Source organism: Oxyura jamaicensis, chromosome 5 (genome assembly GCF_011077185.1).
Source record: "Oxyura jamaicensis isolate SHBP4307 breed ruddy duck chromosome 5, BPBGC_Ojam_1.0, whole genome shotgun sequence".
NCBI lineage: Eukaryota > Metazoa > Chordata > Aves > Anseriformes > Anatidae > Oxyura > Oxyura jamaicensis.
The window spans coordinates 30075197-30092533 of NC_048897.1; the positions used below are offsets into that span (position 1 = coordinate 30075197).

At 47.6% G+C, this 17337-nt stretch overlaps 1 protein-coding gene across 1 annotated transcript in view; it reads left to right on the forward strand.

Annotated features, from left to right (window-relative positions):
- The window catches only part of IGHMBP2 (immunoglobulin mu DNA binding protein 2), a 41889-nt gene that overhangs the window by 19614 nt on the left and 4938 nt on the right, over positions 1-17337 (forward strand). Inside the window, exons 9-12 of the mRNA XM_035327331.1 lie at positions 9447-9629; positions 14417-14535; positions 16281-16375; positions 16736-16859. Of these exons, the coding sequence (XP_035183222.1) occupies positions 9447-9629; positions 14417-14535; positions 16281-16375; positions 16736-16859 (521 nt within the window). The remainder of the gene's footprint in view (positions 1-9446; positions 9630-14416; positions 14536-16280; positions 16376-16735; positions 16860-17337) is intronic.

Genomic DNA, 17337 nt, shown 5'->3' on the forward strand with positions numbered 1-17337 from the left:
CAGTTGTGTTACCTGCTGCTGACTCACATAATAGCACAGCATTTGTAGTCAGCATGGCGCTGGAGAGTCTCCTTTTGTGCTGATAACTGACTGCTGGGCAACTGCTCAAGGGCTTGTAAGGGTTTTGAGGTTGCAGACAGGGAGAGCAATTTGACAGGCAGCCTTTGGCCCCACTCAGGAGCTTTTGTGAGTTCGCTGAGGCGCGTGCACCTTGCCCACGAGGCTCTCGGATGTGCAGGAGCAGAGACGTGGCTTACGGGAGCTTGCACATCAGATGAAGTTTTGTAGGCATGAACATAGGTGGGTTGCCCTGGTAGAGGTGCTAAAGGAAACCTCAGAAACTGAAGGCAATTCTGTGCCAGATCCAGCTGCATGTAGTGGGAATACATGCTCACACAACAGGGACATGCAGCCTTTGAAACACTGCCGTTTCCATTCTGCATAAGGCTTCTAAGCTGTGTCAGGCAGATCCAGCAGCTAGATTATCTGCCTTCTCTGAGATTTCTGTTTGCCCATGTTCTGCATCCAATTAAGGCTTGTGTGTCCATAGCAGAGAGGATCCTCATTGCAAAAAGCGAGGCAGACAGGGAGGATGAATGCAATGAGGGCATTTGCACAAGGGGCAGCTACTTGTGAGATAAAGAGCGTGAGATGAGAGGATACTGTCCTGACTGGTGCTGCCAGGGAACTGATGGTGCTTTCAGCATGCTCATCTGCATCCTTCCATCAGCCATCTGAAATGTCCACCAGCTCCAAAGAATTAAATGTGTTGAGCTTGCATTATTTGCTTGTGTTTTTTCCTTTAGTGAGAAGGAGTACTGTGCTACGCGCTAATACTGGATTACTCAAAGTTGTGTATATTTTAATAGATGTTCTTCCTGAGAGATGTGTCATTAGCAGAGATACTTTTTTCTGATTCTGCTTGTTTGAATTCTTGGTTTTCTCTGTTTTGCACTGAAATTTTCAGACTGGCTGGAAAAGTTGTTCAAAAAAGAGTTTAAAATACTGCATGTCAGCCATTGAAGTTAGTAGAATGGTCAGCAAGCAGAAGTTGAATAAAAGCCAGAAATTAATAGATTTTTAAAACGTTTGTTTTTAAGAAAAAATCTGTTTTTCTGTGTGAGGTTTTCTTCCACCTGGCAAGAAGGGTGACCTAGTTTACCTTCTCTTTGCTGACTACAGGCTCTGTAGAGTGAATTTAGGCTCCTGCTCAAATTAATCCAAGTATTCTCTTTCCTTTATTCAATTCTGCCTCTATGGTTCTGCATTTATTCATTTAACATATTAATGTGGGAGTTGGCCCACTGAGATGCTGCAACGCATTATCACACGCACCACAGTGATTATAAAACTGCAATATGTACAGCATGCACATTAAGAACAAGTAGTTTGTGGAAAAGATCCGTGGCTACTGCAAATTGCCTGTGCTTTGAGGGGGATACTCTGAACAGTTCTTGGGAGCTTTGTGGTAGTTTAAAATGTAAATGCATGATGTTTATCTAGCTCTAGATCTGGAATTACTGAACTGGCTTTGTGCACAAGCAGAGAAATCGGTCTGACTTCATAAACTTTCTCCTGCTTCCAAAAAATTATTAGCCAGATACATATCTATAACCTTACTTGAATTTTCAACAAGAGAAATGAAACACCCAAGGGAGGCAGCAGCTCAGCAGGTGCCTGAGAGAGGGTGCAAATAATGATAAGAAGCTGTATCAACCTGGAGACAAAGGCCTGGTTTTTACCTGATGCACAAATGCTCGTCGTTTTGCATATCTTTGCAAGTGATAAGCACACTCCTGCACAGTCTAGCAGAGTTAACTAGGTTGGTGAACTGCACGAAAATGCCTGTCTGGACCCCCCTCACCTTCTTGGTTTGGTGTTTATTTACGTCTGTAAGCTGGGAACAAGCAGCAACCAAATGGCAGGCCAAGGCCGGGGAGCTGGAGGGAGGCTGCAGTCTGTGCTGAGTGAACTGAGTTGTTCTTAACCTCATCTTGAAAAGAGGTTAATAGTCAGGGGCTAGGTGAAGGCTCCTGGTAGATCCTTGCTTGCTTGCTGTAGGAGGGATTTGATTTCTTTCAGAATCGGATAACTAAACCATGCCCAGCAGAGAAGAGCTCCCTGTATAATGTACAAGGTGCTGCTTGGAGTAAGCTTCTATTTACCAAGAAGAAGAAATTTACAATTTGGTCCTTCTAATTTCAGAGTGGTTTTTTGTTGTTGGCTTTTTGTTGTTTTTCTTGGAGGGGTGGGTGTTGGTCTTTTTGGTTGTTGTTTTTAAGTGCTGTGCTCACTTGTTCTGGGCCCAGTGCTCCTGCCACAGTAATGCTTATTTATAAGATCAGAAGCTTGAATTGGATGAAAACACTCACCACTCACTCACTGTGGTCCCAAAGCAACAGCTATTGGAATTGCCATGTGCTAGTGAAGCAGACAGGGCTGCCCAGCCCCAGGAACAGAGCCTAGAGACTTAACTTCCCCAAGAGGAAGGCAAAATGTAGTAGAAATACCAATCTCGCTCCTGTGGCTGAGTGTCTCTAACACTCAACTGATGTCAGTTTTGCCTGCTCTTGGAAACGAAGCAGATTTTTTTTCAGAAGAGCTCAGAAAACATTATACCACCTGCCCAGCTGCTTTCTTCTCCCCTCTCACTCACGATGGCTGATGTCAGGAGCCTTTGCTGGTGCTGCTTCATGGAGCTGACAGCAGGGAGCTCTTGTGTTTGGTAGGACCCATCTGCTGCAGATCTGCTGCACTTTTCTCCAACTCAATTTTGAGCTCATTTGACTGTGCAGTGGAAAGCTGCCACTAGTTTGTATCTCTCCTGCATTCACAAGTGAGCTTAATGTCCTCTTTTCTCCATCAGAAACTGTTTTGCCCCTTATATTCTACAGTTGCGACTTGGACCAAGCTGTTTAACCTTTCTGTTCCCATTGTTGTTCTTTAAAAAGAGCTTAATGGTTTTGTTTTCCTTCTGTATTTTTAAATCCCAGCTGCACAAAGAACTGATATTTGTAAAATTAAGAGAGGGTGCTGGCAGAAGCCAGATCTTCTGGCTTTTCATCCTTGGCAGGGTTAACAACCATGCAGGGAAGCCAGTTGTTAGGTCAGTTCCCATCTCGTGGAGTAATCCCTTTTGGATCGTAACAATGTTTAGACACTGTGTCGCTCTGTGCCCTTCCTAAGTTAAATAGATTTAAAATAAAATAGGAAAGAGAGACCGTGTGTCTGAATCAATAGCGTTAGCAGTTCTGTATTTCAGCCTGACTTACCAATTAATTATGATCTGAAAAACTTGCTATGCAGAAAACATTATTACGCAGGGCATCAGCACGTCCATGACCCAAGTGCTGCTCAGACACCACACTGCTCCCCAGCTCAGCCTCGTAGACAGCTGAGTTTTGGAAGATAAAGTGCAAAAAGCCAAGCTGACTTCAGCTTACACAGAAGAAATACAGGCTGGGCTTGTAAATGCTGCCACTCTCCAGGCAAGCCTCTCTGTTCTTAGGTTAAAAGGCAAAGCTGCTGCAACGCTGCTGGCAGCGCTAGCCAGTCTTCTCTCAGTTTCCTGAATAACTCCTGAAATCCTTTAGCTAATGTGAAGGAAATCCATCAAGGCGTGGAAGTCCTGGAGATCTTCAGCTCCGTAAAAGTATGTAACAAAGCTGAAACCTGAGTTTATGCCTACGCTCTGGGGAAAGCCATCATATGATCAACCAGAGTAGTGGCCACCAGAGAGGCTGCACAGGAGGGAGCCAGAGGAAACACAGCTTTCTGAATTGAGCTGCTTGTACAGCTTGCTGAATAAATTACTTTTTAGTACGTTAAAGTGTTGGAGGACTCCAGCTAATATTCCACTGTATTAGGCATGGTATATAATGAAAGACAGTCCATGTTATGATGTGAAGAAATAGTTTAAAGGAACAAGAAGAATTATTTTCCCCACTTTATACAGGAAATCTGTGATGGCTTCAAGGCCTAAGCAAGATCTCTTAAGCCCCAGCCTGGCATTTGTCTGCGTGCCCATCTTTCCTGTCCTTCCCCTCACTGCTAAAAGCTGGCATCTTGTTAAGTAAAATGGTTCAAAATTGGGCATTTTAAAGCTTTGATCGTTGATCAGATAATCGACTGGGAAGACTGAGAATGTAGAAAAACAAGTGGAAAATGAATTTCAATGGGAAAATAAAGCTTTCTAAGCTACTTACAGATTTACCTTTCATCTCAGTGGGAGCCCCTGGTAGCAGTTCCATAGATATTAACTGCAGATGGGGACGCTCGTAGGTATCAGCTTCCATACAGAAATCAGAGTGGGTGCTCCTCAGGCAGGCACTGATCTGCAGTCTTCCTTCTAGACCTTGCCACTGCTTGGAAACAGCAAAATTTGCCTCTTTTCTACCCAGGGTACCATCGCATCCTTCATCTCTGCAGTCTCTGTAGAGCAGAGGGCTCTTGGACAGACTGAATCTGCAGAGTGATTAAATAGTGTGGTATAGAGTATTTGTCCTGTGGAAAGAAAAAAAAATGGGATGGCACATGTCATGCTGGAGGAAAGCAAAGCTGTGTAATGCACAACAAAAGGAGTTTTTCTTTCAAGCTCTGTTGTTGTGTCCTGAAAGCCCCCAACAAGCCTGTGATGGAGAGGATGTGCAGTGAGGTCCAGCTGGAGCAGCTGACAGAATTTGGCTCAATAGCCCTCCTCGTGAAATGCAAAAGCTAACAAATCTTGATCAATTAGAACAGCTTACTTTGAGAAATCCAATTACAAAATGAGTAGCTCTTTTCCTTTATACATCTGAACTCCAGCCTTGTTTTTAATTGCTTCCTGAGTGAAAGCATTTGCTTTATTGACCAGGGTGCAGATCACAGCTCTCCTCTTTGCAGCACAGCCCCTTCCCAACTTGAACAAAGCAGAGGCTGGAGAGCATTGCCTTGTGCTTTTCCCAGCTGTGGCCCCTGCAGGCTGCGAGACGCAGCACGAAGGCGGCTCCGTTCTACCTCCATGCTGTTAGGTATTTCCAAGGATTAATTAAGCAGCCCAATCATCCGCCAGCTCCCTCTTTGGTTAATGGAAATAGATAAGCTATTTCCAGGGATGATTCATGCCGAGGACTCAAATCCTTCCACCTACCTTCCTCTTCTCCTCCATTGATGACAGCAGACCTGCAGTGGGTGGACTCCTATTTTGGGGGCCTCAGTGCAGGGTCTAAAGTTAGCCGGGATGAATCTGGGCTGACAGAAGGATCATCTGTTACTACCGGGTGTGAAGTAAGTCCTGCCCAAGTGGGAAGCCTCTGTGAAACAGGAGGGCTTTTATACTTTCTGGATGCCATACTGCAAGCACGAGCAGATGAGCAGGCTGCCCCCCAGCTTGTGCTCAGCGCTGGGAGCTGGGCCCTGTCTGGTGCAACTACTTTTTTGTTACCTGCTTTTTCTTCCACACGTTCAGCATTTATTCAATTATTTTTTTTTTCCATTTGAGGAAAAGAGATTTTCAGTGGGGGGTCTGTGGGATGCACTTCTTCCGTGCTGTGAGGTAGCTCAGGGTGCAGAGCAGGAGACATTTTTCTCCTGTTGGGTTGTCTTGTCTCCCCCACTCACACCTTACAAGCCTTATACCTGGATCTTGTCCACGCTGGATATGTTTCCTCTGAAAGGGCTCCCGGCAATGGCAAGTACCCATCCCTGCCTGTTCCCCTCTCAGCAGCCTTCCTCAAAGCTCACTGACATCAGTTTCAGGCATCCCACTGTTTTTTGGCCTGGTCCCAGGGCGCATCTCAATTTCCAGATGCTTTCTGCTGTCTGGCAGGAACATTTGTTTTCCTTGTTTTCATATTAGTCCTCATTCCTTCCTTTTCTGACATCCTAGTTAATTTGTCTCCATGTCAGGGCTTTGACTTATTTATTTGTTTTTACTCTCTTGAGATATCTGCAGATACTTATCAGACCTCTTGTTCTCAGCTAGGGTCTTAGACAAGCCCAGGAATATTTTGCTTGTAAGCAGTCTTGTTTGTAAGCAGTCAGCCTGGATGCCTCCGCCATCCAAAACCCCTGTGCTAGGCCTCCAGAATAACTTTGCTGAATTGCACATCAAGGTCAAAATGGATTTGCTTTCAATTTCTCACGGAAGAGCAAATGTCAGGCCTAGGTTTTCTTTGCTAGCCTCTGCAGCTGGAAATAGCAAGCTACCCCCCTCCTTCATATTTGCAAGGATTAAAAAATATATATATCCACAATATCCAGAGAAAAGGGGAGTTCTGGACAGCCTCACTTACTACTACTACTTTACTTCTGTTTGTGAAACCTCTTAAATCTATACCAGGATAGAAAATCTCAGGGCACAAACCAGAGGACAGCTAATACTCTGTACATCCACAGCAGCCTCAGCCAGTTTTTGACATCCTAGAGCTCTTGAGGTAGGCAAACACAATAAAATCGTGTTACTTATCCTTCTCCAGGCTTTGCTGTCTGAACTTGGTGATATACAATGGGAATCAGAGTGTCTTACAGAGGAGACCAGCTATCCAGAGAGTGAATAAGGAATGATGTAACATGACTGAAGGTACAGCTCCATCCCCCCATGGGAAACACTTCCCATTTACTCCCCCGATAAAGATCATTCTTCACATCTACGTGGCAGGCTGGCTCCTCACGCCCAGCCCATGAAAGATATTTCACACCACGGTGGGCACAAGAGCTTTTGAACTACTTGGTTCCACTTGGCTGCAGCTGTCACTGTTAGCCTTACCTGTAAAGAGCAGCACACAGCACCAGGGCCTCATCCTCCCTCTTTGGGATCCATCCTGGTAGCCACAGGAAGGGATATTCAAGCCAAGTGCAGCCTTTTCCTGCATGTGAACCAAGATAAAACCAGGTTAACAGCAAACACCAGCTTCTGTGGGCTTGTTTGGGTAATCTTGGTGTTTCTATCTTTACTTTATGTATTTTAAAGCAGATGTTTTCTGAGCATCAGGAATGTGGTTCTGTCTCTCCAACCTCCTATCCCAGTTTCATATCTTAAACAACCAACACTTAAAAGCTTTTGCTCTGTGCTGCGTTATTTTGTTGGCATAGGGATCAACCGTTGCAGGAATTAACTGAGCTGTAAATAATAGGGAAGTTATTAACAGGTGAAATATTTGTGAGCAGTTTAATATCCTCATTATTAATTCAGCATTTAACCTCATGTAGATCCCTGCGGTGAAACCTGTGCTGTTAGTGTATAGAAGAGTGCTGTTTCCAGGGCTTGCTGTGAGATTTTAATGCCTCCCCCATGCATTATTGTATATCATTAGAAGAAACCCTTCAGAATGTTTGTTGTTAAAAACCACTGCTTTTTTTTCCTGCTGGTTCTGCAGAAGAGTCAGCTTTAGACCTGCAAGAACTTGTGAGCCAAGGGAGGAGAGTAAAGGACAAAAGCAAAGAGGAGATACCTGGGGAGATACCAGCATGGGATGAACAAAGTCTGGGGTCTCTGCAGGGAGTCCCATCAGCATGTAGGCTGGATGCAAGGCCACAACTCAGGTCCGGCATCCATCCAGCAAAAAACGTGGGATCCAAGTGACCTACGAGATCCATCCAGCAGGCAGAGAGACAGGACATAATTCAGTAGGAAGTGAAGGCAGCTCGCAGCTCTGCGCCGGTGCCTTTCCTTGCTGGCAGGGCCAGGAGACAGCAGGAGAGCCACACTGCTTCCTAAATTGTCGTGTTTCAGGAGCAGCACAGGGGCTTGGAAGCTGTAAAGGCTTCACAGCCACCCTCAGCAGGGGCCATGGTCAGCAGCAGAACACACATCACAGCTGGAAACCACTGCCATGTAACCCCGAATATCCTTACTGCACCCCTGCCAGCCCTTCTCCTGGCCTCCGTGGCTTGTGTACGCTGTTCAATGCTCATTATGTTAAAACAGCCTTTGAAAAAGCAGCGCTGTCTCCGAAATCCTGCAGCCGTGACCGTTTGCAGCTCATGATCCTTTTTTTTTTTTTTTTTTCCGTGTGCTGCATTCTGCAATCTAGCAAGGAGGAGGGCTAATGAGACTCGACTTCTCTCCTCAGAAAAATCTACCCTCAATTTTCCCTTCTGCAGTTTTAATGAATTTGCAGTCTCTTGATATATTTACCAGGCTCGCCGTTAACGTGACAGAGCTGGCCGGCGCAGCAAACAAGGCGCTCACCGTGGGGCCATGTATTGATGCCACGCTTCCCCGCGGCAGTAATTGGATGCGTGCTGTGCCCCTTGGCCTCGACAGAAACAATTTTCCCGAGCTGTTCCCTGTCATCATTTCATCATTGCCGTGCTTGTTCTTTGTGTTCTGGGAGCAAGCAGAAACCCTCACCACGAACCACAAGTCTCAGACGAGGCTCACAATGCTCAAAATGCATAATTCTTGCATCATGATTCCTCTCCTCCTTCCTCAGACAGCACTGCAACAGGATTCTTCTGACAAACCCTTTCTGTACGGCGAAGAGAAAGCAATTAGGCTTCTGAAAGGCTTACTTCATTAGCAGGTTTATTAATTTGTGTCACCGGGAACTTTGCCATAAGTGAGGGAGTGTTGGTTTTCTTGATGGGCCATAAAGCAAATGTTAAAAACCTTCGTCTGGGGTGAGCAGCCGAGGGGTAACAAGAACGCTTGCATGTCAAGTGTCTCAATAAAACACCAGGCAGATCTGGCTGTGCTGACACCAAATGTTTTAAGATGCTTGTAGGGTCAAGCTGTGGTAATAATGCATTAGGTGATCGTGATGCCACTGCTGAGCTAGGGGTAATGTGAGTACAGTGTTAGGCTGACCGACGTGGTACCCAGAGCTCGTATGAGGAGCGCGAGGATGCTGACGAGATGAGCTTACAGGTTAAGAGTATTTTGTTCTGGAGTTGTTTACCCATGCTGGGCATCATGACTCCTCTTATTCCAACCCCACAGAGTAAATCTGGTGTGAGAACTGCCTGCTCCAGGCGGGGATGGCTCATAAACCATTTGTATGATGCCAGCAGACACTGCCCTGTGGGAAAGGGAAGCAGGCATCTCTCCATCCCGACACGTTCAGACCGATGTGGTGTCTGTGAAAGTCTGTCCCTGAGGGCTTCACCCTGCTGGGGACCCCACGCTGGGGATGCTGCAGCCTTCTCCTGCTCCCTCTCCACTCCCCACTGGGACCCAAGTGGAACACATGAGGAAAGCCAGGGAGGTAAAACCATCCCAGCAGGGGGCAGAGGCACACGAGGGTGCTCAGCAGGGTCTAGAACATGTATCCAGGGTACTCTGACAGCATTGCTGCCTCAATGCTGCCTCACACTTTTAGCACTGATGGGCGCTGTGTTCAGTTCCAGCTGCATCACTGTCACGGCTGTGTCCGTACCAAGAAGATGCTTATCGATTCTTTAGTGCAAATGGGGTTAGATTCATACAGACATCTAGACTCCACTTCTGACTTGCTTTTCCCGTGCAGGGCTGCTGCCAGCGGCCTTTCACTCAGTTTGATGGAGCGTCTTATCGAGAGGTACGGGGAGAAGATCGTGAAGATGCTGACGGTGCAGTACCGGATGCACGAGGCCATCATGCAGTGGGCTTCCTCGGAGATGTACAGCGGCCGGCTCACTGCTCACCCGTCAGTAGCCCAGCATTTGCTCAAGTAAGTGACTTATTCCTTGGTGGTGTAGTTGAGCAGAGATGTCTTTCATCCCGGTGCATGTGGGGTTTGTCCCTTTCCCCGTGATGGAGTTTTCTGTTCTTCCCTGCGATAGCATTTCTCATTCATCTTTTATTTCATTGAGGAAACATTGATGGGGGGGAGCTGTCCTTTTTGCTTTGTAACAAGAAGCCATGCAGAGTTATCTTCCATTTCATCCAGTGATATGATAAATGATTATCATCATTGGTATGATAAATGGTTAAATAAAATCCTCTTGCACCTGCTGACAAAATACAAAGACCTGACCTGCAGTGGGACGACCCCAGGCAGCATTTCCCTGTCTCAGGCTTTTGCTGAGGGTAGGGCCAGACGACGACTTTTACTGGTTTTCCACATGTCCAAGCAATTACATGGACCACTGTGGCCCCCATCTGTGGTCCCAGAATTGACATCAGAAAGATGAGAAAGCAAGATTTCCTTTCTGGCTTGGATAGTTCTACTGCCAAGCCAGCACCTGAGGCAGGTCTGACAGCATCAGATCCTTGTCTGCGACACGACTTGTCTGCAACACTTTACCATTCCTTTGGTAATTCAGAGGAAATGACTAGCGTTTCTTTTCCGTTGCATCCTGGGACCGGCAATTGTTTGCCAACACATGCTGTGACTGTCAATAATTGGTGCTTTTTAAAACTGCACTCAGCAGAATTCTTGGGAGGTGAATGGGAAAACATTAATTCTCTCTGTTGGACGTGGAGAAGCACAAAATACCACAGTGCCTGTCTGCGTAGTGCTTTTGTATTTTTAGCAATGCTTTTTTTTTTTTTTTTTTTTAATGCAGATATGTAGGAGTTGGAAAAACTGAAATTCCCCTAGAATCTCTCCATTTCACAGTGGAAATGGAAAGAGATAGCAGGAGCTGTTTTGGACAGAGGCAGCTGGAGAGGCCATCTTGTTGTGCTTGTTTCATAATTATCTTACTTGTGAACAATGCGAACAATACTGTGAGATAGGAGCCTGTGCCCAGACAAGAAGAACAAGCTTTGTGTTTGAGACAGCCCTGACACCCTCATCTTCATCTGCTGCAGCCAGTGTGAGGATTTCTGCATGTGTCAGCATGCTCTGCATCAGGGCTTCAGCTCCACTTACAGCAGAGAAGCTACGCTGAATTCTGTCATGGTTTACATATATTTATATATGTAACTATATGGGTGTGTGCAGTGAGTTCTTTACGTAAAAAGGCTTCTTTCTGATGGTTCATCTCTGCCAGGAGTTCAGCTGAGATGGACAGGCCTCATTCAGCGATGTTTTAGCCACAAGGATCTAATTCCAGGACTGGTGCCATACAAAATGCACTTCTCAGTTGTTCTTGTTCCTTGACATGCCTATTTTCCCATTTAGCTGCACAAATTAAAAATAGCAGCTAATGAGAAACCCCAGGCAAAATGGTTTGAAACATGTTAAAATAGGAGCTAATTGAAAAGGTGAAGCTAGCAGACTGTTATTCTGATGAGCTGGCTAATTTTTATAGTTGATAAAGGAGTGAATGTCTTTCTTCCCAGCCCACAGAACAGCTTTGTCCCTGCTAAGGGCCCTTTCCTGCAGATATCGATGTCTAAACCTGTAATCAAATCTGCCAGCCCACAGCCCTGCTGACATATCGCATGAATACAGCAGTCGTCAGCTCAGGCACTAGACCACATAAAATTTCTGTGCTTTGTAGAAGACAGATAGCGCAGGGCCTTGATACTGGACCACAATCCTCTTATATTTAGGTTGCTAGTACAAATTTTCATGATATTTGTGACCACCTCGTGTCTTTTGTTGACTTAGGCCAAATAATTTGCTTAATGCAGTACCTCAGCAAGAAATAAGCAAGTTTTTTCTCTCTGGTAGTTCACAGAAAACCTCTCTTACAAGCAGAAGCATCTTAGGGAAGGCTCAGGATTCCCACAGGAGTTACCTGCTCCTGCTGAAGAGCAGTCAAACCCTGGGCTGCAGCTGCAATAGCATTTACCCAAACTCTGGCTTTGTGGCTTTTTGTTACCTCCTTCCTAAGGGCTGGTGGCTGATGCTCGAGAACCTGAGCAGTCCTGAAACACAGTGCAAAGAGCGGGGTTTCCATCTCAGCTTAACACATGTTGAGGTATTCCTTTGAAGAACGATCTGAGGTGATCTAGACCATAATCACCGTGGCCTTTCTCTGAAGAGCACCATTGATGCAAGTCTCTTTTCCCCTACCTGAAGCACAAACGAGGCTTTGAAAGAACTGCAGCTCTGCTCCGAATGACTTCCTATTTCCTTACCAACTTCTGCTCTGACTTCATCGGCACTTGGTCTGTGATCTGCCAGGGATTTCTCCAGCACCATCTTTTCTCACAGAAGGAACTTTGTTTTCCTGCAGTCTTTTTGAGGGGGGGGAGGAGTATTTCCAAGGGAGCAAAACCTTCTTCCCCCATCCCCCTTCCTCCTGAAATGGGTGACAAAGCACATCAGAAACCCCCACACATCTCCGCAATAAAGTCCAAGAGGCTGCAAGCAGTATTTTCCAACATTCAAAACATTTGTGACTCAATCTGTGAGAAACTGGTTTGAAAATCACCAGCAGCTCCTGCTGTCAGTTTTTATCTGAGTAAAGCGCTGGGTGTCCTTTCTCTTAGCACATTTTTTGGGGCCAGCACCCTCTCACAGACGGGGAAAATGGGTGAGCCCCTCCTAGTGGGACCCTCAGAAGCCAGAATGCTCCAACTCACCCAGCTGGGATCAGCTCCTCCCGGACAAAGCACAGGGTCCCTGGAGGCCCCGGGGCAGCACACTGAGCCTGGACCAAGTGTGTGGCTGCATGGATGGCTGAGCTTATCCTTGAAGGGCAAGAGTCCCTCCAGGAGCAAAAATCTATCCCTGGGTTAAACCACAACAGCACCAGAGATCTTTTCTCCAAGTTAACAGCTGGCTCTGCTGCAGTCTCTTAAAAATGAGTGAATTCTTCTCTCCCCTGCAAGATTTATGTAGCTAGTTACTCCTCTGAGGCAACATTCCCAGGGTTGTGGTTGTTCCTGGCACCGAGAGATGCTACGAGGTCTTCCTGTGGCCACTACAAGCAGATAAAGAATGAGGGTTTTCTACATGGAGGCCTCAACTTTTGCTCAAAGCAAATCTGCACAGACCTGGCCCGTGGCAGGACAGCAAGCAGGCAGGTACAAAGGAGATGGGAAGCCTGCTAGATTTGATGTTACAAAGAGGAAGACAAACCGTAGCGTGCTGCGCAGGGGAGAAAGCCCTCTAATGTGGGACCGAAGGTGGCCCTACTCCAGAGGAGATCACGGAGAGGGAGGTTGGGTGCTGATCCCTGTGGTTCTTGGAAATGCGGAAGGTATCTTGTGCCTCTCTTTAAATCCAGTCACCAGGCAGAGGCAGCCAGTCCCCAAAGCTGGGGATGAGCTCTTTGGGCTTCTGCTCACTGTAGGAGTGGGGAACGTGCACCCTGGGCACTTTTGCAGGGCTTTGGCTCCCCATCATAGCTGTGCTGGTCTCTGCACGTCACAGCCATGCATTACAACAGCACTAGCTTCGAGACAGCAGAAAAATGAGCTTCAGTCAAGAGAGGAGACTCTTACTGTCACTGGAATGAATAATGTCCAGAGTCCATGGGAAACAGGGCAGTCGGAGGCATACAAATGCAGAGGAGCAGACAGGAGAGGCTGCAGGTGGAACTGGAAACTGGCTTTGCCCTCACTTCCCTGCCTGTCATTTGGAGGTAATCCTCCTCTTCGATGGCTTGCCGTCTGCCATTTTTATTTGCCAGGCTCTCCAGAGTCGCAGCTCTCCTTGACTAGCACGTGAAGCACCGTAACACCTTGTTTCAGAGCTCTCTTGCCATCTCTGGGCTTTCTCTTCCTGCCCTCCATCACCAGTCCTCTCCCTAGGCTGTAAATTCAGCAAGCAGCTTTCTTGAATAATAAAATGCGGTTTATTAAATTTCATTATTTTCATTTGAATGCAGAAACTTTAGATGTAGAAAGGATGTGAAAATCCAATTCCTCTGTGGTTCCCTGTGCCGCACTTTCTTGTCTTGCCCAACAGCACTGCTGTCAAATCTCTGGTACTGCTTCTTTCCCCTCTGAAAGCAGCTGCCACATCTCCCTAGGCCTGCGTATCTTTCCTGTTTGAGGTCATTTGAGTGAGATGCTGCCACCCACACACCGTGCCCCTGCCTACAGCAGCTGGGCTGCGCAGCAGAGGCACTGAGAAAGCTCAGGGCGCTGCTGGCTGACCCAGCTCCTCGTCGGCGTTTGGGGAGTAGTTTAAAGGACAGTCACGCAGCGCAGAGCGATAAAGGCTTCTCAGCTGTGGCTCCCTGGCATTGCCAGAATTCCCTGGGGCTTTGGGACTTCCTCTGCTGGTGGCTGTGGTTTGCAGTCCTGGCCCTGAACCCAAGAAGTCAGGAGATAAAAGCCCGAGACACCCCCCCCCCAGAACTAGAGGGCCCTGCCCAGTTCTTGCCGTACGTGGCAGGCTCTTCAGTAGCATCACTGCCAGCACAAAGGGGACCAGAGCTTGGAGGGACGCAAAGGGGGTGATCTCAGTTCTCAGATGGCTGTGGTTTATCCACAACCCTGTCCCTGGGAAGCAATATCCAGCTGTGTTTTCCCCCTTGCCCTACCTGTGTTGCTGGGAGGAGTAAGCAACCAGACAAACGATGGCCCTTTTGGGCTAATTTCAGTGCTGTCAGCTGGCCCAGGCTAATTTCAGTGCTGTCAGCTGGCCCTTTCCCAACACCTTTTTTGCAGGGACCTGCCGGGAGTCACCTCCACAGAAGAAACCACAATCCCCTTGCTGCTCATTGACACCGCTGGCTGTGGCCTGCTTGAGCTGGAAGTGGAAGACGAACAGTCCAAGGGCAACCCAGGTACCGCTGTTTTGGGAAAATTGGCCTTGCAGGAATTCATTGAGGTCCTCAGCCTCATGGCTTAGTCACGGTCCTGAGATGCTCCCCCTGAGATGCAGGTGGGGTCCCCAGAGAGCCAGGCAGCAGTGGCAGTGGGTGGCCACGCTGGCTGCCTTGTTCCCTCGCAAAGACCTTTCTCCATACAGAGGCAGAGCTGAGGGCTAGGGCAGGGAAGGGAATCCCTGCAGCAGATACCTCACACAAGGTAAATAATACTGAGCACAGCACAAGGCTGCTTCAGAGAGGCTGTAGATGGGGCTCAGAATTGCCTCCCATTCATCCACTGCTTTCTTAAAGTCCCACGTGTCTGTTCTCCGTGAATCTTCCCGAGACACCAAACTCCTTGTGTTTTTCTGCCTTAAAAAATAGGTTTCATTATAAAGATTGAGTGTGAAGTCAGGCTCCATAGCCATTCTCATAAAGCAGGAGAAAATATGAAAATGAAGATGCTACCTCCTTTGCGTCCCTGCATTCACAGCAGGCTGAATGGATGTGACTTGCTGTTTGGGGGTGCTGCTCGTGCTCCTCCACTCTTAGTCTGGCTGGGTAGTGCTTAAGAGGCTTGTGGAAGGCCTTGGCCACCCCTGCCCACCACACGACCCACTTTCCCCAGTGGCTGAGCCACGGGCTTCTCTAGCCAGTCCCTCTCACGTGGCCAAAGAGAGCATTTGGCAACGCTGCTGCCTGCTTCAGGGATTCATTTGGTTTCCCTGCTGGTGCAGACCTAACACCAGCGACAGATTTCTGAGGCTCCAAGTCCGTCTCCAACAAAACAGACTGTAAAATACAAAGGCAGTTTATTACCAGTTTGATTGTGTTTCTCACGAAAATCCACTGGTGTTTCAATGCCTCTCGTTTTCCCGTGCACCAATTCCCATGGCCCCACTGAGGCAGAGAAAGGCTCTTGCCCCCAGACGGAGATCTAGAAAGACTTAGGCAGGATTGTTCAGGGATTCTAAGCAGGGGATTAAATGCAAGTCTCCCAGAATTTGGCAGGCTGCAGGTTCTGGATTTTTATAAATGTGTTTTGCTGCAAAAGATGGTAAAGGCAGTCTGGCAGATAAACCAGTGAAATAGTTCACACTCATATTTAGCTTGGCCTTGCTAGATCCTCTGAGGCAGCCACCAGCCTGAGTAGTCAGCTGTTTGTGGCAGGCTGTCTGCAGAGTCTGGAAGCTCTGAGCCCACAGGTCTGAGCATGAAGGTTGTTTCTGGGACCATGGGGGTGTTAGAAATGCAGGGGCTGAAAAGTAAAATAAACAAAAAGCTGGGCTTCTTTCAGCTGCAGCCTAGAGAAGTAAATTTGCAGCGAGGTCCAGGGTTTCACTTCAGAGGGAGACTAATCTCTTGCCTGGATTGTTGTTATCTCTTGGATTGAGGCAGGAGGGCCAGGGGAAGCCAGGGGCTGTTCAGAAAGCTCTCTTCCTAAGCGTAAACGTAGGCAGCTGGTGACTTGGCAAGGCAAGAAGCAGGCGGGGTGCAGCTCCAGGAGTGGGGCTGCGTAGCATATCACCATCTGTCCAAGCAGGCCAGGCTGGGAATTGTTGCTCCCATGCAGTGCTGGACGGCAGGCAGTTCTTGCCTTGGTCTTTCCTCTCTGTTTAAGAGGAGGTGGGCAAGCTTCTCCAAGCCACAGCACTCCCAAGCTGATGGTTTCAGCAGCCTGAAACCATCCCCATCACTGTCCCTTCTGCTTTGTGCCCTAGGAGAGGTGCAGCTGGCCGGTTTGCACATCCAGGCTCTGGTAGAAGCTGGTGTGAAGGCACAAGACATTGCGGTTGTAGCCCCCTACAACCTCCAGGTGAGATGACCCTCGCGCAGCACCCCCCCTCTTTCCCCACGTGCACCGTAGCGGATTCAAACCTTGACATTTCGAGGAGGGATCCCAGAATATCCTCAGAGGGAGGAAGGTGGAAGTCAGAAGCAGAAGCCAAATTACATAATCAGCTTTTTCTTCTCAAAATTTAAGCAACTCAAGGCCACGGAGGTGGTGTCAGAGAGCTGGGTTATTTTCCACTCCCAGCATCAGGAGCCAGCAGCTGGGAGATGCAAGCACCCGTCCTTGGGGATTTGAGAGGAAGGCACTTCTCCAGAGCAATGTCATTTTAATGCTTTTCACCTGAGGCTTTTCTTTAAGTGTGATGTATCTCATCTTTTCCAGGTGGACATGCTAAGAGAACACCTTTGCCACAGGTACCCAGAGCTGGAAATTAAATCAGTTGATGGTTTCCAAGGGAGAGAGAAGGAGGCAGTGATTCTGTCATTCGTGAGATCCAACAGGAAGGGTAAGAGTTTGCTGCTGGAGAGTAACTCCGTAGGGAATGGGGAAGAAATGGGAACTGTGTGATTGCTGAAAGGTCACTGGTCTCGTTGCCAAGTGCTGTGGTTTAATTTCAATTCTGACTGTCTCTAGCACTTCGCTCTGCACCAGTTTACTGGCAAGAAGCTTCCATTTCAGCTTTTTTTTTTTTTAAATGAACACATTTGCTGTCATGATTGTAGAGGAAGGCTCCCGTGCCAGGCAGCAGGTAAAAAGGCAGCCAGGATTGCTTAGTTTGAAGGTTTCCAGAATTGAGGCCTCAGAAATGATTAAACTGGAGGCCCAGGTATGGCACGTATCAGGTTAGCACCACGCTTGCTGGAGTGCTGAGCGCTTCATGCAGAAGGTGAAAATCCATGGGGCTTGGAGACTGCTTCGGGTCGCTCACTCGAAGAAAGTAGGAACTGGCATTGCAAGTCACGCACAGAAAATGCTCCTTTTGG